At 43.9% G+C, this 25,569-nt stretch overlaps 1 protein-coding gene and 1 pseudogene across 2 annotated transcripts; one reads left to right on the forward strand and one right to left on the reverse strand.

Moving 5' to 3' along the window:
- Positions 1–2,254: 2,254 nt before the first annotated feature.
- On the reverse strand, positions 2,255–2,732 carry LOC126948967 (succinate dehydrogenase [ubiquinone] cytochrome b small subunit, mitochondrial-like; annotated as a pseudogene).
- Positions 2,733–5,041: 2,309 nt separating this feature from the next.
- On the forward strand, positions 5,042–24,795 carry CCR9 (C-C motif chemokine receptor 9). Of its 2 annotated transcripts, none has more exons than XM_050778410.1 (3): positions 5,042–5,285; positions 16,412–16,460; positions 22,471–24,795. In XM_050778410.1, exons 2-3 carry the CDS (start codon positions 16,440–16,442, stop codon positions 23,557–23,559), a joined length of 1,110 nt encoding a protein of 369 aa, XP_050634367.1. In that variant the 5' UTR covers positions 5,042–5,285; positions 16,412–16,439; the 3' UTR covers positions 23,560–24,795. The 2 variants fall into 2 exon arrangements, with proteins under 2 accessions (XP_050634367.1, XP_050634368.1); XM_050778411.1 differs by lacking the exon at positions 5,042–5,285 and adding an exon at positions 15,103–15,807.
- Positions 24,796–25,569: the final 774 nt, after the last annotated feature.

The raw sequence follows: 25,569 nt of genomic DNA on the forward strand, positions 1-25,569 counted from the left end.
CAGAGCCTCCGACTGGTTTTGCTCTCTCCCTCCTGCAACATCTCATCATTTGGCAGCTCCTGCGGGGCACTTGGCCATGTCTGTGCTGTCCCTCTCATTCCTGCTGCTGCTGCTGCAGGGTGCGGGCCCCCCCTCCTCTCTCTCTCACTCTCTGAGAATTACCTCCTAGCTGGCACCCCGACCTTCAGGGGCTATTCATGGTAATAGCATTTAGCAAAAATGACTCCTTTCTCCTCATTCCTGTCCTTTAAGGGTTTTGATTGCTAACTGCGACACACGAGGAATGTAAAGTATCTACAGGTATTCCAGAAAACCAGTATAGCTAAAGCCTGCCCTGGCTTGAGTGCTACTGGGAAAGGAAGAGCTCACCTCCAGCACCCTTCACGCCCATGCAGAGGGGAGTGAGTCTGCCACAGGCCAGCCGCCCTGGCTTGCATCATAATGTGAGTTATCTAAGGCTGGAGCTGAGGTAGAAATATTAGCTGCTGAATAGTAGGTTCGTCTGGACCTGTACAATCCACTCGGGGGGCCATTGGCCATGTTGGCTGTTTACATTTCCATTTAAGCTAATTGCAATTAAATAAAAATTTTAAAAAGATCAGTTTCTCAGTCACACGAACCACAGTGTCGTGTTCAGTAGCTATATGTGGCCACACACTGGACAGATAGCTATACAATATTTCCATCATTGCGGAAAGTGCTATTAGATGGCTCTATTCTAGATCCCCAGGACTTATATCAGGTTAATTTTTTGCATTAATTTAGTCAGAAGATGTTTAATATTCTCCTAGAATGTGCTGCTGGGCTTCAACTGTGGCCAGTATCCACATAGTCCCTTTCCTCATGGATTAGTGGAGAAAAAAGGGTCCTTACAGATTTTATTCCTTGGAAATTTGAACCTAGGACTCTTATTCCCTGTACTGATCACACTGTCACCACCAACTACTAACTGCCTCCAGACACTTTGGCTTTCCAAGTCAAGATAAGACGTTAATCAATGAAAAGTAGAAAGATAGCATTGTCCTCTTCCAAAGACCCCAATATGCTTTTGAAATATGACTTTCCCAGTATGTATGGGAGGCTAAGGAAGGAGGAGAACAAGATTACAAATCCATAGTAGTTTTCAACTTGGGGAACCTAAAAAGTAGAGGACTGAAGTAAAATTAATTTTTCCTGTGCCAGAGACTGTGCTAGACACTTGGTATATTGGAATGAACAAGAGATAACCGACTTGATCATATATTGGAATGAGCAGACTCAGCACTCCTGTTGGCCCCTGCAACAAAGTCAGCTTGGGTCTTTTCTCTGTTACAGGTATCAGGGTTGTGCATTGCAGTTTCTAGTCCACAGTTATTCCTGAAATGCTCTTCAGTTGCCAGGTATAGCACTTGGTCCAGAACTCAAAGGGGATGCTTTTATTATTATTATTATTGTTGTTGTTGTTATTGTTATTATTAAACATTTAAAAAATATTTCTTTTCATAGAATGCATTTTCCAATTACAGATTCCTATAGTGGGAAAATAACAATTTATTACTTATAGTTTTATATTTGTGGACAGATCGTTTTAGAACAAGTAAAACACATTTGAGAATGAAGTCTCAGTTTAGAATTTGTAATATTTTGATACTTCTACAAGGGGGACCTTGCCCTTAAATGGAACTTTGCTATACTCAGAAGCATTCCAGGCTTTTCTTCCTAGGATTTCAAAATTCATAATGTGAGATATCAGCATTTCCTAATTTTCAAGTTCCCTAGTATATGTGACCATCAGTAGCTGGTGTCTGCTGAATAGAGAGGGAAGTTTTTGGAAATTAAACACTGTCTCATTTTCTGCAAAGTTTTTATTCATGATTTAACAGTATTTCTCTTTGTCCATTACTCCCAAGGCAAGTACAGAAGAAATTTGATCATGTATTAATAATAATAAAGCTGGATTCTCTTTAAGAGATTGATAAATTCAAAGGCAAAAGCTCATATATCATGTTGAGTTATATGTGAGTCTTGTAAGAAGCTGGGAGGCAGCCCCATTAACTCACCAGAATACAGACCTCAGTCTCACAATTTCTTGGACATAATTCCTCTCAAACCTTTTCCTCAAAGATTACATTCTGAAAATAGTCTCGCGATTAAGAGAAGAAGGCTGTCCACCAATGGATTTATCTGTTATTTCTTCCTTATTGTGAGTTGAATGGCATGACAAAGTGAAAACAAAGAGGCATGCATTAATTCTTCAAAGTATAAGTCAAAAAGGTCAGCGCTTCCACAGTGTGGCAGCGTCTTTGCAGATGCCCACATCATGATAGTTGAAAGAGCAAAACCCAGTAAAGGCTAAGGCTGAAAGCCAAAAGGCCTGCCTTGGCAGCTTGCTGCAATGCATCCGCATGAACACAGCCAGGAACAACTTGTCCAAGGCCCCTAGACCATGAAGAGTGAGGGGTGTAGCCACGGATTAGGCCATCACAGAGCAGGGTTTCAGATAAGCAGCTGGAAGCATGCCCAGGAGCAAAACACTGACAATCTGCTCACTAGTCCAGTGGAAAGACGCAGCCTTGGAACCAGAAAGGTGGCTCAGTGACAAATGAATGTGCTGCACTCCACGCCATTCTGCGGTAGGTTGAGTCCTGAAGAAATCCTGAGATCTGAGCAGGTCTGACCACTGGGGCTCGCAGGAACAGAGCGCAGCCTCCTTGGGCACCACAGAGGGCACTCAGCCTCTAGAGAACCCCCATCTCTTCCCTCAGGGTGTACTTATACTGCCCTGTCTTCCAGAACTCACCTTTGGCAGGGTGAGAATGCAAGAGAGAAACAGCCCTTAGAGAAGGGGACCAGCAACCTTTTATAGTGTCACCCAGCTCTGAATTCTAGTTGCAAAGAAAGAAACACAGCAAAGAAAACAAGAGGATATGGCTTTTTCTCCAAGGAATGAACCTAAACTAGGTTGCAGCAAAGGGAGTCACATTTGCACAGGCCCCTTTGAGAAAACGGAAGTTCTCTCCATGACTTCCTCGCGTCTTCCCTTCTCCCCAGCCTCATGATCCTCTCTGCATCCCAGGAGAGGGCGTGTGAGTGCTCTAGAGCAGCTGCTCTTCCAGACCTTGACGGAAGAGCCTACCTAAGCTTCCCCACCTCACCTGGACCACGGGGACCCGTGTGGAGGAAGGAGTCTTCCCACCCTGGTGCATTTACCCCCGCTTCTCCTCTTCCCTGACCGCCTGTCTCACCTCCTTCCTCCTCCGAGCCTCACTCCAACGGTCTAGGGGTAAGCAGTGTCTACCTTGTATGCTCTTACCTGATGAAGAAACAGCCTGAGTCAATAGAAGGGAGAAGCACAGCCTCTTCTTCACCCAAGACACTTGCAATAGTGCTTGTCTCACCTTGCGGCAAGCTTTCCAAGCATGCAATCAAACACGGGGGAGAAACAAATTCAGTCAAGAAAGTCAAGTAAGGGAACATTTTCTTCCCTCTAGCACCAGTTCCTTTTGTGTCTTTATTTGTCAAGTGAGAGGGAGGAGTGAGAGGCCAGAGTATCTGGCCGGTTCTCAGTTATGTATAGTTTCAGGCACCATTTATGTGCAATGAGCGCTGGTCGAAGGAAGGGAATTTCACGGCTCACTCGCACCGCTGTTCCTTCAAGGCTGATGAATCAGACATCTCTTTCGTTCTTACTGTGCATGCCCTTTACTTTTCATATGGCCTATTTGTTGGCCTTTTCCCATTTAGACAATAAACCCAAGCGCACCTCCTGCATCCCTTTGCTCTATGGGAACTGAGGGTGATGAAGGGAACATGTGCCTGGGAGTACCACGCCATGAGAGAGCAGCATTGAGTCCTCGGGACAATAAATACACTGAGAGGTGGAAATTAACATCCACAAGAGTGTAGTCGTGATTTTCCCCCAGAACAAATATATAACAGGGATCTTTGTCATAACAGTGACAGGAAATCATTAACCACATGAGGATTGAAGTCTCCACTGTAGCAGTGGATGGGAAGACTTCACCTGTGAGCTTCATTCAAAATGCAATATTTTGTATATTTAGCTTTTTTCAAAGTTTCACCAAAATACCTGTAATTAATACAATTTATTGTATTATCTGTGTAAATGTATCTGATGTGTAAAACCTTACTAGATTTGCCCCAATTTGAAGGTGTCTGTGGCTTTCCAGCACTCCATGTGTTCCTAGCCACATCTCACAGGCAGACTTTCTAAAGTAGTGCCATTCAATAGCACTGTCGGCGACGATGGACAGGTTCTGTATCTGCATCGTCCATGGGATAGCCGCTAGCTACATGTGGCTATTGAGCACTTGAAATATACCTGGCATGACTGAGAAACTAGTTAACACTTAAAACATTTTTCTTTTTTGATACAAGGTCTCACTTTGTCACCCAGGCTGGAGTGTAGTGGTGCAATCTTGGCTCACTACAACCTCTGCCTCCTGATCCTTCCACCTCAGCTTCCCTGAGTATCTGGGACTACAAACACAGGCCACCATGCCTGCCTAATGGTTTGTGTTTTTTGTAGAGATGAGGTTTTGCCATGTTGCCCGGGCTGTTTTTGAACTCCTAGGCTCTGCTTAGTGATCTGCTCCCCTCGGCCTCTCAGAGTGCTGGGACTACAGAGGTGAATCACTGAACTGGCCCTAGTTAACAATTTAATTAATTTAAATTTAAATAGGCATATCTGCCTAGTAGCTACTGTGTTGGATAGCACAGCCCTCTGGGGTTCTGGTACATCTGTCAAGGCCAGAAAAGGTATGTTGTGATGGATAGTGCTACATCTGCCACAGGGTGGTAATCTGATACAGGCCTGCTCGGGTGACACCACCCAAAGAAATCTCATCAATGTGCACCTCTGGCAAGCCTGACAAGGCTGACTTCTCTCGATGGGACCCTCCGATTTCCCCATTCCCTGTAAGTAACTGTGCTTTCTAGGGAGAGAATTTGCTCTTAGATCATCAGTCTGTATGTGCATCTTCAGAAGAGACAGTTTCCCCTTATCCCCGCAGTTTTCAGCTGTTTGTTTCTGATTGCAAATGATTGACTCTGCTGATTGCTGAAAGCTACACAGGTGACTCCCCACCCTCTCGGGCTACCCCACCAGTGACAACACAGGCAAGGGTGACCTGGCTTCCTTTCTGGGTGTTGTTACCGGGTAGCTGCCTGCTCAGAACCCACAAAGCCTGCCCCTCATCCCAGGCAGAGAGCAACACAGCTCTTTCCCCAGACACAGAGAGCTGGTGGGGCCTGCTGTCCCCGGGAGAGTTGCACCACCCTCCACAGTGAGTATTGCTCTTCTTCTTGCTGCCCCCAACCCAGTGTCATCTTGGTCCTCAGTTGTGTGATGCTATGATGGCTTCTAAAACCTGGGCTTGCATTAATTTGTTCAGAGGTCATGGGCACTAGGCACTTTGCTAGAAACTTCCAGCAAGGCAAATGGGAACTGGTGATGCCCAACCCAGGTTTCTTGTAGGGCGAGTAATGAAACTCCCTTCCCACTCACATACATGAAGCTTAGGCTTAAGGCAGTCTGTGATTTATACCTTAAAGAAAGGAGAAGCAGGTGCTGCGGGACAAGATGGTGGCCAGGGGCTGGGTAAAGGACGCACCCATGAGGTCCTTGAGTCTGAGACATTGCCCTATGGAAAGGATTCTTTGTAGCAGTGAAAAATTGGAAACAAGGGAACTATGCACCAGGAGGTGAATGGTTAAATGAATTGTGATGTATCTAGACAATGGAATACACAGCAGCTATCCAATCTTATGATATGGCTCTATGTTGAATTGGTATGGAAGGTGATCCATGAAAGATGGGCAATTAAGAAGCAAAGACAGAAGATTATATGTGTAGTCTGATTTCCTTTCTATTAAGTGCTTGTGTGTCCGTGTGTGTGTGTGCGTGTGAGGCTGTGTTACAGAGAAAAAGTCAGAAAGGAAGTATCTCAGATACTTAACAATGGCTAAACTAGGAAAGGGTGCTTGAGGAGTTTTTATTTTCTATATTATGTATGTTGGCATTTTGGGGATTTTTTGTGCATTGTAAAAATACTCCTTTATGATCAGAGTAAAGTAAAAAGTTATTGTAAATGACTCATCAGTGGATGCTGGTTTGCCTTTTCAAACACACCCAACCTCTTTAGATTCTGAATTAGCTGTTACTCCATAGATGGCTGGCAAGTCCATCCAGAGAGTGGTCACTGTATGCTGAACTGTGCAGCAGCCAGTCTGTGGGATCCCATCTCCTTACTCCCTTTCCTGAATGAGCCAAAGCTACTTTGCTATTTCAGCATCTGGAATTTCAGAGTCCTTTTCTTCCAATACCTGCTTGTCTGTTCTGAAGCCCCCTGGTGTACACCTCACAGGCTGGCACTGGGAGACCTGGGCCCTGTGCAGCCCCTGCTGGGCGGTTGGCAGGCATCTGATCCAGGCTTGGTGAGTGGATTGATCTGATAGATGGCTCAGAGACCCCGCCCCGTGTAGGGAACAAAAAGCAGAGCTATGAAAAAATGCAAGAGATGATTCAAGCTCCGTGTAGGAAATTGTACAAAGATCAAAGTAAGGACCTGCATTCCTGACTCATGTTAGTATCCGATTTGATGTTAGTGCTGTGAGCATCAGAGGCTGTAAAGTGTGGGGAGACATTCTGTGCACAACAACCCCATGCTGATTTTCACGTTGGCTACTTAAGAATGTTAGAGAAAGACTAATAAAGAAGAAAAGAGAGAAGAATCAAATAGACGCAATAAAAAACGATAAAGGGGATATCACCACCGACCCCACAGAAATACAAACTACCATCAGAGAATACTATAAACACCTCTATGCAAATAAACTAGAAAACCTAGAAGAAATGGATAATTTCCTGGACACTTACACTCTCCCAAGACTAAATCGGGATGAAGTTGAATCCCTGAATAGACCAATAGCAGGCTCTGAAATTGAGGCATAATTAATAGCCTACCAACCAAAAAAAAGCCCAGGACCAGACAGATTCACAGCCGAATTCTACCGGAGGTACAAGGAGGAGTTGGTACCATTCCTTCTGAAACTATTCCAATCAATAGAAAAAGAGGGAATCCTCCCTAACTCATGTTACGAGGTCAATATCATCCTGATACCAAAGCCTGACAGAGATACAACAAAAAAAAGAGAATTTTAGATCAATATCCTTGATGAACATCACTGCAAAAATCCTCAACAAAATACTGGCAAACCGAATCCAGCAGCACATCAAAAAGCTTATCTACCATGATCAAGTGGGCTTCATCCCTGGGATGCGAGGCTGGTTTAACATACGCAGATCAACAAACATAATCCAGCATATAAACAGAAGCAAAGACAAAAACCACATGATTATCTCAATAGATGCAGAAAAGGCCTTTGACAAAATTCAACAGCCCTTCATGCTAAAAACTCTCAATAAATTCGGTATTGATGGAACGTATCTCAAAATAATAAGAGCTATTTATGACAAACCCACAGCCAATATCATGCTGAATGGGCAAAAACTCGAAGCATTCCCTTTGAAAACTGGCATAAGACAGGAATGCCCTCTCTCACCATTCCTATTCAACATAGTGGTCGAAGTTCTGGCTAGGGCAATCAGGCAAGAGAAAGAAATAAAGGGTATTCATTTAGGAAAAAAAGAAGTCAAATAGTCCCTGTTTGCAGATGACATGATTGTATATTTAGAAAATCCCATTGTCTCAGCCCAAAATATCCTTAAGCTGATAAGCAACTTCAGCAAAGTCTCAGGATACAAAATCAATGTGCAAAAATCACAAGCATTCTTATACACCAGTAACAGACAAACAGAGAGCCAAATCATGAATGAACTCCCATTCACAATTGCTTCAAAGAGAATAAAATACCTAGGAATCCAACTTACAAGGGATGTAAAGGACCTCTTCAAGGAGAACTACAAACCACTGCTCAGTGAAATAAAAGAGGACACAAACAAATGGAAGAACATTCCATACTCATGGATAGGAAGAATCAATATCGTGAAAATGGCCATACTGCCCAAGGTAATTTATAGATTCAATGCCATCCCCATTAAGCTACCAATGACTTTCTTCACAGAATTGGAAAAAACTGCTTTAAAGTTCATATAGAACCAAAAAAGAGCCTGCAATGCCAAGACAATCCTAAGCCAAAAGAACAAAGCTGGAGGCATCACACTACCTGACTTCAAACTATACTACAAGGCTACAGTAACCCAAACAGCACAGTACTGGTACCAAAACAGAGATATAGACCAATGGAACAGAGCAGAGCCCTTAGAAATAATACCACACATTTACAGCCATCTGATCTTTGACAAACCTGAGAAAAACAAGAAATGGGGAAAGGATTTCCTATTTAATAAATGGTGCTGGGAAGATTGGCTAGCCATAAGTAGAAAGCTGAAACTGGATCCTTTCCTTACTCCTTATATGAAAATTAATTGAAGATGGATTAGAGACTTAAATGTTAGACCTAAAACCATAAAAACCCTAGTAGAAAACCTAGGTAATACCATTCAGGACATAGGCATGGGCAAGGACTTTATGTCTAAAACACCAAAAGCAATGGCAACAAAAGCCAAAATTGACAAATGGGATCTAATTAAACTAAAGAGCTTCTGCACAGCAAAAGAAACTACTATCAGAGTGAATAGGCCTACAGAATGGGAGAAAATTTTTGCAATCTACTCATCTGACAAAGGACTAATATCCAGAACCTATAAAGAACTCAATCAAATTTACAAGAAAAAAACAAACAACCCCATCAAAAAGTGGGCAAAGGATGTGAACAGACACTTCTCAAAAGAAGACATTCATACTGCCAACAGACACATGAAAAAATGCTCATCATCACTTGCCATCAGAGAAATGCAAATCAAAACCACAATGAGATACCATCTCACACCAGTTAGAATGGCAATCATTAAAAAATCAGGAAACAACAGGTGCCGGAGAGGATGTGGAGAAATAGGAATACTTTTACACTGTTGGAGGGACTGTAATCTAGTTCAACCATTGTGGAAAACAGTGTGGCGATTCCTCAAGGATCTAGAACTAGAAATACCATTTGACCCAGCCATCCCATTACTAGGGATACACCCAAAGGATTATAAGTCATGCTGCTATGAAGACACATGCACACGTATGTTTATTGTGGCACTATTCACAATAGCAAAGACTTGGAATCAACTCAAATGTCCATCAGTGACAGACTGGATTAAGAAAATGTGGCACATATACACCATGGAATACTATGCAGCCATAAAAAAGGATGAGTTCATGTCCTTTGTAGGGACATGGATGCAGCTGGAAACCATCATTCTCAGCAAACTATCGCAAGAACAAAAAACCAAATACTGCATGTTCTCACTCACAGGTGGGAATTGAACAATGAGATCACTTGGACACAGGAAGGGGAACATCACACACTGGGTCCTATTTTGGGGAGATGGTAGGGGGTAGGGATAACATTAGGAGATATACCTAATATAAATGACGAGTTAATGGGTGCAGCACACCAACATGGCACATGTATACATATGTAACAAACCTGCACGTTGTGCACATGTACCCTAGAACTTAAAGTATAATAATAAAAAAAAAAGTTAAAAAAAAGAATGTTAGAGAATACAAAAATAATGATTGGATAATAATAGGTTCCAAGCTAACTTTTCTAACAGGTACTTTTCTCTTTTGGAGAATTAGCAGCTCTCTCCCTTCCTTTATCTCCCAGGTCCCTGCACATACCCCATGCTTTCTGGCTTTCATGCCTTTGTCCATATGTTTTCCCACCCTGGAGCAATGTTCCCTCTCCTCATTGTATGTCTCCATGCTCTTCAGCCTTCAAGGACCCGCAAAAATGTCACCTCCTCAATGAAGCCCTCCTGGATTTTCCCCAGAGCTAGAGACATGACTTCTTCCTTCCAATTCCTAGCACAACTCATAGCATTTTCCATTCGTTGTTATTTGCAGCCATGACTTACCCACTGTACTTGAATGCAAGCTTCTTGAGGACATGGATCATGTCTTATACATTGTTTAAGCCAAATAAATGTATCAGGTACTCAAGGCACATTGAATAAGTGGGTTCGATGGGTGGCCCATGGCACCTGCAACAAGGCCTCACTGAGCAGCAACGGAGCGATTTGCTGCAGTGCTGAGTCAACTGCCCACGCACTCCTGACAGACCACTGAGATGGTCCTCGCTCTCAGTATGTTTGGTCAAATGTGGGATTTTCCCCCCTATATTTTTCCCTCCTTCTCAGCGGCAAGAAGAAAACGAAAGCAAGCACTGAGACTTAGTAGGTGGGAGAATAAAATATTTGAGACGTATTCTGACAAAAATGAAAGAGAAATAGATGGCAAGGCTGTCTGGAAGTTCTAGATGTGGAGTCCAGGGAGGGGTAGGTCCTGTTTTTACTCTTCGGCTCTCTCCAAATTTTCTATGAGCCAGAAGCAGATGCATATTGTATAAAATGTAATATATTACATTCTATGATATACTATATTACATTATATATACTATTTATTTGTTTATTTATTTTAGAGACAGGGTCTTGCTCTGTCACTCAGGCTGCAGTGCAGTGGTGCAGTGTTAGTTCACTTCAGCCTTGAACTCCTGGGTTCAAGCAATTGTCCTGCCTCAGCCAGCTGAGTAGCTGGGACTACAGGGTAGGCAACGATGCCTGGCATATTTTAAAAATTTTGTAGAGACGGGTCTTGCTATGTTGCCCAGGCTGATCTCAAATTCCTGGCCTCAAGTGATGCTCCCGCCTCAGCCTCCCAAAGTGTTGGAATTACAGGCATGAGCCATCTTGCCTGGCTTGTATTTATATATTACCATTTTTTTAAAAAATAAAGACAAACCTTTATAGAAAGCTAGTGCACAATTTAGTTGCATAAAGTAGCCATGGTGAATGTAATTACTAGACTTGCTCTTTCTGCGGTAACTGGAGCAGGCTGCAAGTTCCTCCTCTAGATGAGTTTTGTAAACAGGTGTGCTGAATGTTAGAGCACTGGGCTTCTTCTTTTTTAAAAAATCTGACAAGTTATTTTTATGACAGCTCTTAAAATTTCACACACTTAGTAAGGTATTTAAATAGTTTGCAAAATCTAAATGAAAACATGAATTCATTTTCCATTGGTCATCGTGGTTCAGTCTCCTTCCAGAAAACGTTTCGATGCTAGTGAGCGGTGCGGTGTGTGTCTTTCTCTATTTATTTTTTTTAAAAAAGATCACACAACATAAGCCTTCCTACATGTTGCATTTTCATCTTATAGTCTTGGGGACCTCTTTTCTATCAGCATGAGGACCATCCTTGTTTATTGGCTACACGTGGTTTATTGGATTGATGTGTCATAATATTACCAATTGCTGAATGTTTAAGTTGTTTTCCAATTTTTGTTCTGCTCCAACACGTATCCCCACACCTGGACGCTTGTGTTCTTTTGTGAGAATACAGTAGGGCAAATTCCAAGCAGACGTGCTGCAGAATCAGAGATGTTGTGCTTTGTAAATTGTGACAGATATGGCTTAACCCTCCAAAAAGACCACGTAAATGTATACTCCTCACAGCAGTGTGGAGGCCTTTTCTCCAAACTCTTACCAACATCGTTACCAGCTATTGCTATTTCCAGTCTGAACCTTGCTATTACTCACTGTAACCAAAGCCATTCGTTCTTCTCTTTGTGGCTTCTTTCTTTGGGAATTTTTCTCAGATATTACATGATTCATATTCAATCCTTTCATGCAAGCAAAAAGGAGGTGACATAAGCCCTGGGTATTAGAAATATATATAAAGTGTTTTCTAACTGATATCTCAAAAATCAACCTCCCTGTTCCCCAAGCTGTAATAAAATTAAATTTGCTGAGTTGAGGTCTTCCCAACTCAACTGGGCATTTTTCATCTGGGGGGGGAAAAAAAAAGAAGAGTAATTCTTAACTCCAAAGTGGCTGCTTTTCTGCTTGCTGGGCGAGTTCCTTATTTCGAAACAGAGGCTCACTGGGCTTCTTGATGGCACCTGGAGTCATGCCACGCAGGAAGCAATCACTCCACAGAGCTGAAGATGTCAGAACAGTTCAAAAATACTGCCTGGGAAAGTTCTTAGTTCTTTGGCTTAGGAGGAAAGGGGCAGAATACAACCTTTCTGAAGAAAATGCATCTTTCATTCACCTGGGAAATATTTCAAAATAACTACAAAAAGAAGTTAGAAGCAGGTGAATTGCCCTACAGAGGGAAATGTTTAAATGAATTGGAGCACAGCCCCTGTCGGAATGCCATGTAGCTGATGCCTTCACCTGTCTGAAGAATGTTTAATGATGAAGGAAATGCTTGTAATCTGTTAGGTGGGAAAAAGAAAATAAAAGTTCAAAGTGTACGAATTCATAGAAACACGGCTGGGAGGGAAAACAACAGAAAGTTAAAAGTCGTTATTTTGGGGTAGAAAGATTATGGGTGATTTTAATTTTCTCCTCTCGGTTTTTGTGTATTTGCCAAACTTCCTACAAACGTATGTGTTACTTTTGTAACCAAAAAAGTCATAAAAGAAAAGCATGGTCTTTTTTCAGATAAATGCCAGCGTTTTCCTGGCCCCCAGAGGGCTGCAGTGAAATTCGGTGCATGCCCAGGTGGCTGGGTAAGGTCACGGCCGGAGTCTGGGGCCACTCATTTTTATTTCAGACACAGTCCTGTTTCAGGCTTTCTTGTGTCTTAGGGTCAATTGCCAAAATATTTTTTCCTCTTCTTTTAAAAATGTATTGTGAGTCTTACTTGTATCTAATTTCAAGCTTACTGAAAAGTGAAGAATTGTGTAAAGAATGCTTATAAACCCTTCACCCAAACCATTGTTTTCATTTTGTCCCACTGGCTTTATTATTCTCCTTCTGTCTATATACATGTGTTTTCATTAATTTTTTGCATTTTTTGCATATGTTTTGAATCCTTTGAGAATATGCCAAAGACACTGTGCTCTTTTGCCCCTAAATACTTCAGGGGACAGTTCCTAAGAACAGGGGCATTCTCCTGTAAAACCACAACGCAGTCAGCAAAATCAGGAAGTTTAACACGGATCCAGCACTATCATCAAATTCACAGTGCCTATTGTAAGACCTTTAATTTCCCAGTAATGTCCTTCAGAATTAATTTTTCCCCACTCTAGGACCAAATCCAGGTTCTTGCATTGCATCTACTTGTCCTGTCTCTTTAGTCTCCTTCAACCTAAGATGGTTTCTCAGTTTTTCTTTGTGTCACTTGACCTTGATATTTGGCCGGTTACTTTGCAGAAAGTCCTTCATTTTGGGTTTTTCTGATGCTTCCTCATTCTTTGATTTAGGTCGACATTTTTTCCAGGAATAAAGATGCTGTGTCTTCCCTTCTCAACTGTTTAGGACAAATGTGACACTGGTTTGCTTCCACGTTGGTGGCATTGAGTTTGAAGACCAACCAGCTGGTTTTCAAATCCAACACCATCAACATGTAGTTACATGTCTCCAAGGAGTCCTGGCTGCTTTAGTGGAGAAACGTGTTTAGACTCCAAGATCAGGGCACTAGGCACTCACTATGTTGTGTATCATTGCTTTTAGGTCCTCTCAGCAGACAGAGCCAAGAAATATGTATGTGAAACACACATACATATACACACAAATCTATCTATCTATCTATCTATCTATCTATCTATCTATCTGTCTGTCATCTATCTATCATCTATCATCTATCTAATTTAATCTTAAAAACACATGGGTATAAAGACACATGAACATGTATGTTCATTACAACACTATTCACAATAGCAAAAACATGGAATCAACCTAAATGTTCATCAATGATAGACTGGAGAAGGAAAATAGGGTACATATACACCATGGAATGCTACACAGCCATAAAAAAGAACAAGATCACGTCTTTTAACATGGATAGAACTGGAGGCCATTATCCTAAGTGAACTAACACAGGAACAGAAAACCAAATGTCACATGTTCTCATTTATAAGTGGGAGTTAAACGTTAAGTACATATAGACACAAAAAAGGGAACAACAGACACCTGGACCTCCTTGACGATAGAGGGAAGTAGGAGGGTGAGGATCAGAAAACTATCTACCAATCAGGTACTATGCTTATTAACCTGGGTGGCAAAATAACCTAAACACCAAGCCCCCATGAAGTGCAATTTACCTGTATAACAAACCTGCACATATACCCCTGAAGCTAAAATAAAAGGAAAAAACCCACAAAAACAAACCAAAAAAACCCAAAAAACAAAAAACCCACGTGGGTCCATAGTGGCTATAACAGCACAAGGCACTCCAGTGCACTTTTGAAAAGCTTCCGGCAGGGAGGTTACCAGGAGGAAGTTCTGGCTGCCTTCCTCCTTAGGGCCTGCTGGCAGCCAGAGACGACACTGACAAGTGAAGAAAACCAGAATGTTTTCGTCGTACTTTGCTTTCCCTGCCTCACTTGAACAGCTTTATTGAGGTCCAGTTACAATAAACTGCAAATATTACAATGCAGAATATGCGTTCTGACATACATACACCCCTGGGAAACTCTCACACAACCTAGACAGTGAACATATTTATCCCCCACTGAGGTTTTCTTTGTATCCACCTGCCCTCCTGCCCTCCCACGCTCCACTTCTCTCTGTCTCTCTCTTTTTTTTTTTTTTTTTTTTTTTTTTGAGACGGAGTCTTTGCTGTGTCGCCTAGACTGGAGTGCAGTGGTACAATCTTGGCACACTGCAACCTCTGCCTCCCAGGTTCAAGTGATCCTCCTGCCTCAGCCTCTTGAGTAGCTGAGACTACAGGCGCACACCACCACACCTGGCTAATTTTTTGTATTTTTGTAGAAACGGGGTTTCATCATGTTGGCCAGACTGGTCTCGAACTCCCGACTTCAGGTGATCTACCCACCTTGGCCTCCCAAAGTGCTGGGATTATAGGTGTGAGCTACCATGCCCAGCCACCTCCCCTTCTCTCTCTTTATTGCCAGGAAATTAGTGATTCTGCTTTCCATCACAATAGATTAGTTTGCATTATCTAGAGTTTTATACAAGTGAAATCATACAGTATGAACTCCCTCTGGTCTGGCTTCTTGGCATAATTGTTTGGAGACTTGTCCATGTTGCTGTGTGAATCGGTCATTCATTCCCTATTCCATTGGATGGATATTTCAAAGTTAACTTATCCATTTACTACTTGATGGGCTTTTAGGCTGTTAGCAGTTTTTGGCTACCACAGAGTAAAGCTGTAATGAACATTCACATACTAGTCTTTATGGGGACATAAGCTTACAACTTTCTTGGGTGAATACTTAGGAGTAGGATGACTGGATCACATGGTGAGTACGTGAATAACGTGTTAAGAAACTGCCAGTTTTCCAAAGTGGTTTTACCACACATTATGCATTGGGAACCACTGTACTTTCAGAAAAGCAGGGTGGGGTCATGATGTTGTTATGGAAAGGAAGCCAACAGGTTAGGATTGGATTTATGAAAGAGATTATTTTTTTTGAGAACCTTGGGGTGTGACGCTGGACAGGTTTCTTTGAAATGTACTTGCTAAGAGTATAAAAGGAAATGCCCCAGCTCAGGCACAGACTCCGTCCTTGAAGGCAGTCAAGCTGTTGTTTCTTCAGTTATACAGGGGTGGGCTTTAAAGAAATTCAAAACACATGAAAATGACAACTCGAGATTTATTTCAGTCAGTTCCGAGGCTCTGTGCACTAGGGAACTAGAACTCATTTTCTTTAGTACACAAACCTAGGACTTCCTTTTCCTGCTGAAGTCAGGGTAAAGAGGAGAAAGGTGGGTTCTGGGGGCACTGGGTCTCTTAGGGAGGGGGCCCCAACCCAAGCGGACGCCATCCAGCCCTCATGTTCTTCTTGCCACCTGGTTACTCAAAGGCCCTTTTCCTGGGGAGTCCAGAGCCCAGGGCATTCTCAAAGCGACCACTGTCCTGTTAGCTTCGGTGAGTCCCTTAGCTGATAGAGCAGAGGAAGGGGAACCAGTCAGCAAAACAGCACGGGACAGAGAAGCTCAATCAAGGGAAAGGGAGCTAATGTAGAAAGGACTGGCTGGGAAAAATTTAACAGCCCCCCTGCCATTCCTCATGTATGGATGTGAGATGCACTAATTATTGTCTAAGTAGAAAGAAAACAAATGCTAGAATCAGGTGACCCTCAGAGTCAAAGAAGTGAATGATAACTTCAGAGGAAAGGTTCTTGCATTTCTATGTTGACCACTGCGATGATTCTGAAACCTAGAACACTATATAGACTCTAACTCCTGCTTGGCATATTGTTTTCAGAAGAACAAACAGATTTAAAATTTAATCTCCATCTTTTTGGCATTTGGTTGTTACTATACATTTACAAGCCAGTCCCCTTTTTGATGTTTGTCCCTTTTCCAGGAGCAGACTTGCATCTGACTGACGCACCATGACACCCACAGATTTCACAGTGAGTACAGCCATGCTCCTCCGGCTCCTCAAAATACACGCTCATCTTCCCTTTTTAGGGGGTGTGGGAAGGATCCACTGTGGGGGAAGGATTTATCTGTGTGGTTTCCCAGGGTAAGATCTCTGCCCGGCAATGCCCATTACTGGGTGGCTTGTTGTCCAGCACAGAAAGTTTTGCAAATGCAAAGAGGCAGCTACGCTTTGGGGTATGTTGTGGAGACAGAGGAAAATGTGGTGTTATAAATAGCTAAGGGTTTTTAATGACCTTTAACTAGGGTGTGCTTAGTTCCATGTGCCTGTTCTAAAACTCAGACAAATGAGGTAAAGGGATAATTCATGTAATTTGCTTTTAAAAAACCCATGGTGGGCACATTAGTTGTGTTTCTTGCATAACATTATGTAGACCTTATGAAAACACATAACGGTATACATTCCCCTGAAAGGTCAAGAGCTGAACAAAAATTAGTGAGTTAGGCTGGGCACGGTAGCTCATGCCTATAATCCTAGCACTTTGGGAGGCAGAGGCGGGCGGATCACCTGGCCGAGGCCAAGATTTCAAGACCAGCCTGCCCAATATGGCGAAACCCCATCTCTACTAAAAATACAAAAATAGCTGGGTGTGGTGGCATGCGCATGTAATCCCAGCTACTTGGGAGGCTGAGGCACGATAGTCGCTTGAGCCTGGGAGGTGGAGGTTGCAATGAGCCAAGATCACGCCACTGCACTCCAGCCTGGGCAACAAAGTGAGACTCTGTCTTAAAAAAAAAAAAAAAAAATCGGTGAATCAAATCATAATCCAGAGAATCTTTTTTTCTTTTATAGCCAATGTAATTAAGTATAGAATCAAATTAATTTCCCATGCTTTTGTTAGATTCATAAATGTCTTACAAAATTACCTAAGGGCTTTAATTTTGCTTTTCTCAAAGGGAAAGCCTGGGTTTTACGGGTAGATAATTGAAATCCAGACTTCCTAGCAGGTGGGCTAACAAACTGCCTCACAGTACATTGTAGGTTTCCATGATCTAAAAAGAGTGGTGGTTGAAACAGTTCATCAACTAAATTATTTATGATATGCTAATGATTCATTAGTATTACATATGTGTAGTTACCTAATTGCACCTATATCCATAACAACAAAAAAGTAATTAATTTGGTCCTGGTGAAGTAACTATTCTTCTGACCAAAAGTAGATTCTTCAGTTTCTCCTGCATTAAATTCACCTTTCAATACCTGAGGCTGTGGAAACAGAAGTAGATGAAGGCAGCAGAGCCAGGGCCGCTTCTGAGATTGCCAGTCATTTGGTTTTATCATTTGGGATCTTGGATAATAGCCAAACTCTGCAAAGCAGCCCCAGATAAGAAGGAAACTGCACCTCAATAATGACCTTCTCTAATCAGAGGAGTCTGGTGCCATCTAAATGGGAAGAAAATAGGACCCCTGTGGCCCTGACTCCCACATTCCATGGAAAGTAGCCGTGGCACCCTGTGGCCACCTTTCTGAGGATGTGCTGGGCCAGTCACCCATGCAGGTGCCCCACATTCCTTCAGCGTCACGGTAAAGGCAGAGTCCCATTTACAGATGAGGAGACCGAGACTGGGGAAGGTGGTTTGAGGGTTCAAGGTCTCATAGAGATTTGGAGGAAGAGCCCTTGAGGGGTGCTGTCAGCAATCATAGCTTTGCTGGGTTGCTCCCTCAGGGTGAATGTCAAAGCACTGAAATCCAGGTCTGATTGTTGGGATTTAATACTTTCTCAAGTGTGGGGCCAAGGTGTCTGCCAGCATCCCTCCTGATAACAAATTCATTGTTTTCCTACCTTCCTCCTTCTTGTGCCCTCTCTTATTCCATCTCTCCCATTCCCTTGTGCTCATTCTTGGTGCTAAGGCACAATGGAAGCCTTGGCAAGCACAGTCCCTGCCCTTTCTCTGTCCATTCCCCAGAGAGGGGAATCTTGAGCCTGGGTCTGGCCAAGGGTTTCCAAAGAACACATGAGTCAGAGAAGGATGCCCTGGAAAGCTCTGGGACCTTCTTCCTGCTCTGGGTGTTCACAACCAGGATGCCTGGGCTGCTGCTTCTGAGCCCAGGACTCCTGAGGGAAGAGGACATGCCTGTGTGTGAGCAACAGCCTGTGCGCTCAGAGGCTTGCCCGGGACACAGACAGGCAGGATGGGCCCCTTGCCCTGGTTGTGCACTGAGGTTTGTTTACGTTTACTGGGGGATTGCCAGAGGATTTGATGTCTAAGAGTCGTGACACAGGGGGTATTATTCCAGGATTCCTCTTGCGGTCCTGACAAATTTTATATAAATCTAGATTTGGGGTGTAAAATTCAATCACTTAAAAAATATGCCTGGGGAGTCCCTAACCTAACTAACTAACTTCATACAAAAGCATGAGGTCCTTAATCCTCACCCAGCAGAAAAACTATGCCCCTGGGCTTCCAGCAGGACACAATGTCCTTGTCTGGGATTCAGTCTTGGGAGTGTTGGCTGTGCCTACTCGCCGGGCCGTGGAGAAAGCTGGGTCACCCAGGTCCTGGGACTTCTGCACATTTCTCCCCTTCTGCTCCTTCTACAGTCTCCTCCAGGCCCCGCTCCAGATCACTTTCCCTCGCTGGCCCAGGAATCCATCTCCTTCCAGCACCTTAGCCCAGGACTAAAACAGCTAAGTGACGCTGGCCTTCCTACCTGCCCCTCCTCCCCACTCCCTGTCTCATTTTCTCCCCATGAACCAAAGCTGTCTCTTGTGCTTGCCCTTTTGCCAAGCATGCCCTCTTTCCTCCCTTGCCTTCCTCTTTCTCCCTTGTCTGTGCTGCTCCTCGCTACCTGGAGCTGCAGCAGGAGGAGAGCAGGCTTGCTGGATCGGAGAAGCAACTCCATGCAGCAAGACCCCTGGGCCCTCATCTGTGAGGCTGCTTGTGATTGTTTCACAGCCTTGGGCTCAGGCCCATGTGAGAGTCTATTAAAACTATTTGACCAAAAAAAAAACCAAAAAACAAAAAAAAAACCCAAACAACAAAAACCAAAAAACACCAACCCACAAACAACAAACAAAAACTTCAAGAGCAAGTTTAGCACCTATTCATCTGTGGATTCACAAGTTGGTACTTGCTCATCTGCATGGTTTTACTGGGTTTTACTGAGGTTCCTCCAAAAGGTCATCCTCCCAACCTCTTAAACCTGCTGTGATGTCCACTTTGGGGTCTCCGTGCTCTTCACAGTCTTCCTTCTATTCTCAAGTACTTCTTTCGCTCAAAGTCCACTCAAACCTCACCTCCTACAGGACGACTGTCTTAGTGGGGCCATGATCAACTGGTTCCCGTGTCCAGCGTTTGGATGATTCTCCTGGCATGTCTCTAAAATGTGTGTCACCTAGGAAGTCTGTCCTCTCAAGAGGCTGGGTTTCCAGATAAGCGCCAAAGTGTAAACTGAAATGGATGAACTAGGCCTAGGGACTAATCCCATATAAAATAGGGAGATGAGTTTTCTTTAGTTCTTTGCAGTAGTAGGCCATTTCCAGCCGCCCTGGCCCGAAGAGCCACCTCCAGTATCCTGCTCCTGGGTCCCGCTTTTTGCAATAGGGTCACATATTGGAGATGGAGTCAGGACTAGATGTCAGATTTTCCCAGTTGTCATCCAAGTTACCTTGGGTCCTCCTGCTATTTCCTGCCAGCCAAGGCCCAAATAGGACTAACATCTACTGTCCTTTATCAGTCAGCTCAGTGAGCCCTGATATCTAAGAAGCCCTCCACAAACACACACAAAACAGGTTCTATATTCCAATAAGGTTTGAAAACATTGCTAAATAAAATTCAACTGATTCTGAAGGATTTCTCAGAGTCTTTACTGTGCTAATGTGCAATTAAAATAAAACAAGTTCTGGGCCAGTCACGGAGACTCACGCCTGTAATCCCAGCACTTTGGGAGGCGGAGGTGGGCAGATCACAAGATCAGAAGTTCGAGACCAGCCTGACCAACATGGTGAACCTCGTCTCTACTAAAAATACAAAAAATTAGCCGGGCATGGTGGTGGGCGCCTGTAGTCCCAGCTACTCGGGAGGCTGAAGCAGGAGAGTGGCGTGAACCTGGGAGGCAGAGCTTGCAGTGAGCCGAGACTGTGCCACTGTACTCCAGCCTGGGTGACAGAGCGAGACTCTGTCTCAAAAAAAAAAAAAATTAGCCCGGCATGGTGGCTTGCGCCTGTAATCCCAGCTACTCAGGAGGCTGAGTCAGGAGAATTGCTTGAACCTGGGAGGTGGAGGTTGCAGTGAGCCGAGATGGCGCCATTGCACTCCAGCCTGGGCAGCAAGACTGAAAATCCGTCTCAAAACAAACAAACAAGCAAACAAACAAACAAATAAATAAATAGTAAAACAAGTTCTGTAGGACTTTTCAGATCCTTCAACTTGCTCAGGAGTATTGTGAATTTCAAAGAAGGAATATGCAGCAGAGATTCTCAACTATTTTAACCATTAGTGTTCCACCCAAAACATGGTTTGGGAAATGCTGGTCAGATCTACTAGAAATAGATGGATATTACAATGTATACAGATAGGGAGAGCCCAGCTAACAGAAGGTAGAGAATATTTTGTTATTTAAATATAAACATTTAAGTACATAAAATAATCTTTGTACTTATATATTTGTTAATATTAACTGTTCAAAACAAAATAAAAACTTACTGTGGATTTTGGGTGACTTCTAGTCCAAATGCATCCAGATGAATTGAACTACCGCATTTGCCTCAGGAGAAATAAAACTAGAGATGAGATTTGGCAAGGAATGTCCCTCAAGGAAAGGGAGTGAGAGCTGGTAGTCCCTGGTGGAATTTGGGATCCTAATGGGAGCGCTGGGAGGGAAACTGGTGGGAAGTGAGAGTGTTTGAGGATCTGTGGGCAGAGGTTTTGGAAGGAATGTAGCAGGCGTGGCATGGACTCTCCCCTCCTCCTCCATGGGCAGTCCACGTCCTTCATTCCCCACCCCAGGTTTGACTCAAGGGCTTACATCTCAGGGTCTCATTTCCAGCCCTCATTTCCTGTTTCCGTGGGAGGGGTTCTAGGATGGCTTCTGATTCAGGAACCCCCAAAAAGTGTAAGAAGTGCGTGTGTGTATGCACGTATATGCGCATATATATGTGTGCATGAATGAGCGTGTATATATGTGCGCGTGAGCATGAGTGTTGGCAGGTTTGTGTACGTGAGAGCATGTGCAAGTGTATGTATTATGTGTATGCATGTACATGTGAGTGTGTGTGCTTGTTGGGGCCAGCTTCATGGCTGTGCAACCCACACAGTCACACAGGGGCCCTGTGCTTAGAAGTGCTGCTTGTTTGATTGAATGCTGGATGTGTTGAAATTCCTAATAATTTTTGGACCATGGCTCCTGCTAACTATAGAGCAGGTCGTGGTGCTTGTGTGTGTATGTGGGTTGAGAGTGTCTGTGTGTGTACGTGTATGTGCATGTGTATGTGGGTGTATGCTGGTGCTCCCGGAGCTCTCAGGAAACTCAGGGGACTGGGATCCAGATGAGTTTAAGAGCCCTTGCTGACCTTTTTTAGGGTCAGTGAAAAACTGAATAGATAGGAGAAGGATGATCACAGTCAAACCCACAGTTTGATAAAACTGCCCGTCAATAGTGTGGAGGCACTCTTACCCTATCAGAGCACTCGGCACGCACACTATAAACGTTCGTTCACTTCTCTGGTTGCTCTATGGGTAGGTAAGTTCCCTGAGAGTGAAGACACACATCCGACTTATTTACTACAGTTTCTTTGGTGCATAGCACAGTAGCCAACATACAGTACGTGCTTAACAAACATCTGTTGAATAAATAAATACGTGACAACCCAAGCAGATGTCCTCAGAATGCCTACATCCTAGGCCTCAGAATGCTTACATGTCTTTGGCCTTACCATAGGTGTTTGAGGTTGGAAGCGTCAAGAGGTCCATGCCTCTGTCATCAGACACGACCTTCAAAATATTTTCCTTGACCTAATGCCATCTTGTGTCCCCTTGCAGAGCCCTGTTCCTAACATGGCTGATGACTATGGCTCTGAATCCACCTCTTCCATGGAAGACTACGTTAACTTCAACTTCACTGACTTCTACTGTGAGAAAAACAATGTCAGGCAGTTTGCGAGCCATTTCCTCCCGCCCTTGTACTGGCTGGTGTTCATCGTGGGCGCCTTGGGCAACAGTCTGGTCATCCTGGTCTACTGGTACTGCACAAGAGTGAAGACCATGACCGACATGTTCCTTTTGAATTTGGCAATTGCTGACCTCCTCTTTCTTGTCACTCTTCCCTTCTGGGCCATTGCCGCCGCTGACCAGTGGAAATTCCAGACCTTCATGTGCAAGGTGGTCAACAGCATGTACAAGATGAACTTCTACAGCTGTGTGTTGCTGATCATGTGCATCAGTGTGGACAGGTACATCGCTATTGCCCAGGCCATGAGAGCACACACTTGGAGGGAGAAAAGGCTTCTGTACAGCAAAATGGTTTGCTTTACCATCTGGGTATTGGCAGCTGCGCTCTGCATCCCAGAAATCTTATACAGCCAAATCAAGGAGGAATCTGGCATTGCTGTCTGCACCATGGTTTACCCTAGCGACGAGAGCACCAAACTGAAGTCAGCTGTCTTGACCCTGAAGGTCATTCTGGGGTTCTTCCTCCCCTTCATGGTCATGGCTTGCTGTTACACCATCATCATTCACACCCTGATACAAGCCAAGAAGTCGTCCAAGCACAAGGCCCTAAAAGTGACCATCACTGTCCTGACCGTCTTTGTCTTGTCTCAGTTTCCCTATAACTGCATTTTATTGGTGCAGACCATTGACGCCTATGCCATGTTCATCTCCAGCTGTGCCGTTTCCACCAACATTGACATCTGCTTCCAGGTCACCCAGACCATCGCCTTCTTCCACAGTTGCCTGAACCCTGTTCTCTATGTTTTTGTGGGTGAGAGATTCCGTCGGGATCTTATGAAAACCCTGAAGAACTTGGGTTGCATCAGCCAGGCCCAGTGGGTTTCATTTACAAGGAGAGAGGGAAGCTTGAAGCTGTCGTCTATGTTGCTGGAGACAACCTCAGGAGCGCTCTCCCTCTGAGGGGTCTTCTCTGAGGTGCATGGTCCTTTTGGAAGAAATGAGAAATATAGAAGCAGTTTCCCCACTGATGGGACCAGAGAGAGTGAAAGAGAAAAGAAAACTCAAAAAGGGATGAATCTGAACAATATGATTACTTGTAGTCAGAATTTGCCAAAGCAAGTATTTCAAAATCGACTGACTAGTCAAGGAGGCTGTTGATTGGCTCTTGACTGTGATGCCTGCGATTCTCAAAGGAGGACTAAGGACCAGCACTGTGGAGCACCCTGGCTTTGCCACTCGCCGGAGCGTCAATGTCGCTGCCTCTGGAGGAGCCCTTGGATTTTCTCCATCCACTGTGAACTTCTGTGGCTTCAGTCCTCATGCTGCCTCTTCCAAAAAGGGACACAGAAGCACTGGCTGCTGCTACAGACTACAAAAGCAGAAGGTTTCGTGAAAATGTCCATCTTTGGGAAATTTTCTACCCTGCTCCTGAGCCTGATAACCCATGCCAGGTCTAGAACCTTTCCAGGCAATCTCAGACCTAATTTCCTTGTGTTCTCCTTGTTCTGTTCTGGGCCAGTGAAGGTCCTTGTTCTTATTTTGAAACGATCTGTAGGTCTGGCCAGTGAACCCCTGGACAACTGGCCCCACCCACAAGACATCCAAAGTCTGTTGTCCTGCTGGAGGTTTTGACCTAGACAAGGATTCCACTTATTCCTTGGTATGGTGACAGTGTCCCTCCATGGCCTGAGCAGGGAGATTATAACAGCTGGGTTCGCAGAAGCCAGCCTTGGCCCTGTTGTAGGCTTGTTCTGTTGCGTGGCACTTGCTTTGGGTCCACCGTCTGCTCCCTAGAAAATGGGCTGGTTTTCTTGGCCCTCTTCTTCCTGAGGCCCACTTTATTTGGAGGAATAAAGTGAGCAGATACGGGCAGCAGCCAGGGAGGGCAAAGGGGTGAAGCACAGGCCTTGCTGGAAAGGCTATTTACTGCCATGCTTCTCCTTTTCTTACTCTATAGTGGCAACATTTTAAAAGCTTTTAACTTAGAGATTAGGCTGAAAAAAATAATAGAATTCACCTTTGAATCTTTCGTGTCTTTCTTTTCACAATTTGGCAAAATGTATCACCTTTGAAAATATTTAGCATATTGGAAAAGTGCTTTTTAATGTGTATATGAAACATTAATTACTTGTCACTTTCTTTACCTTGTCTCAATATTTTAAGTGTGTGCAATTAAAGATCAAATAGATATATTAAGGGTGTGAAGGCTGGTCTGAAGGTAGTGAGTTATCTCAACTGATTGTTCAGTCAGTTACAGATTGAACTCCTTGTTCTACTTTCCCTGCTTCTCTCTACTGCAATTGACTAGTCTTTAAAAAAAATGTGAAGAGTAAGCAATGGGAATAAGGAAATGGAAATAAGATCTCCAAATACCTTAAAACCATCATGGCTGACAAGTTTTTATTTCTTCTCTGTCCAAATTTACTCCTCAGGCTTTTATGTGTTAGTCAAATGGAATTTCCAAGGAGGACTATTGGAACAGCACCATAAACCACCCCTGACTTTGCCACTTGCTCTAGAGGAAGCATTTAATTTCCCCAGTGCCTTGTGGATCGTTGTGGTTTCCGTGCCAACGCCATCCCTTCCCAAAGGGGACACAAAAGCACTGGACCCTACCATTTCACCCTTTTTCTCCCCGCCCACTTCTAAAGCACAAGAGAACGAGGAATAAAGTGAGCATACATGGGCAGCAGCCAGGGAGGGCAAAGGGGTGAAGCGCAGGCCTTGCTATCCTATCGACATGCTGCCCGTGAGGGGACAGTGGGTGGGAAGAAAGCGTTGACCTGGGACCAGCAGATCAACGTGGGCCCAGCACAGACACTGCATCCATAGTAAAGGGGAGGATAACTTCTCCAAGGTCACTTATGGACAGAGCCATCCACTGACCATTTCCAAGAGGAGATCCAGATATTTGCCCTTATAGGAACTTGAGAGAATAAAAAAGATTCAAGAGCCACTCCTAAATAACAT

Source organism: Macaca thibetana, chromosome 2, assembly GCF_024542745.1.
Source record: "Macaca thibetana thibetana isolate TM-01 chromosome 2, ASM2454274v1, whole genome shotgun sequence".
Taxonomy (NCBI): Eukaryota; Metazoa; Chordata; class Mammalia; order Primates; family Cercopithecidae; genus Macaca; species Macaca thibetana.

Excerpts from the sequence above, each read along its gene's own strand:
- CCR9 (XM_050778410.1), top strand. The coding sequence starts at position 16,440 with ATGACACCCACAGATTTCACA. Across the intron at positions 16,461-22,470 it reads TGACACCCACAGATTTCACA|AGCCCTGTTCCTAACATGGC; the intron begins GTGAGTACAGCC and ends GTCCCCTTGCAG.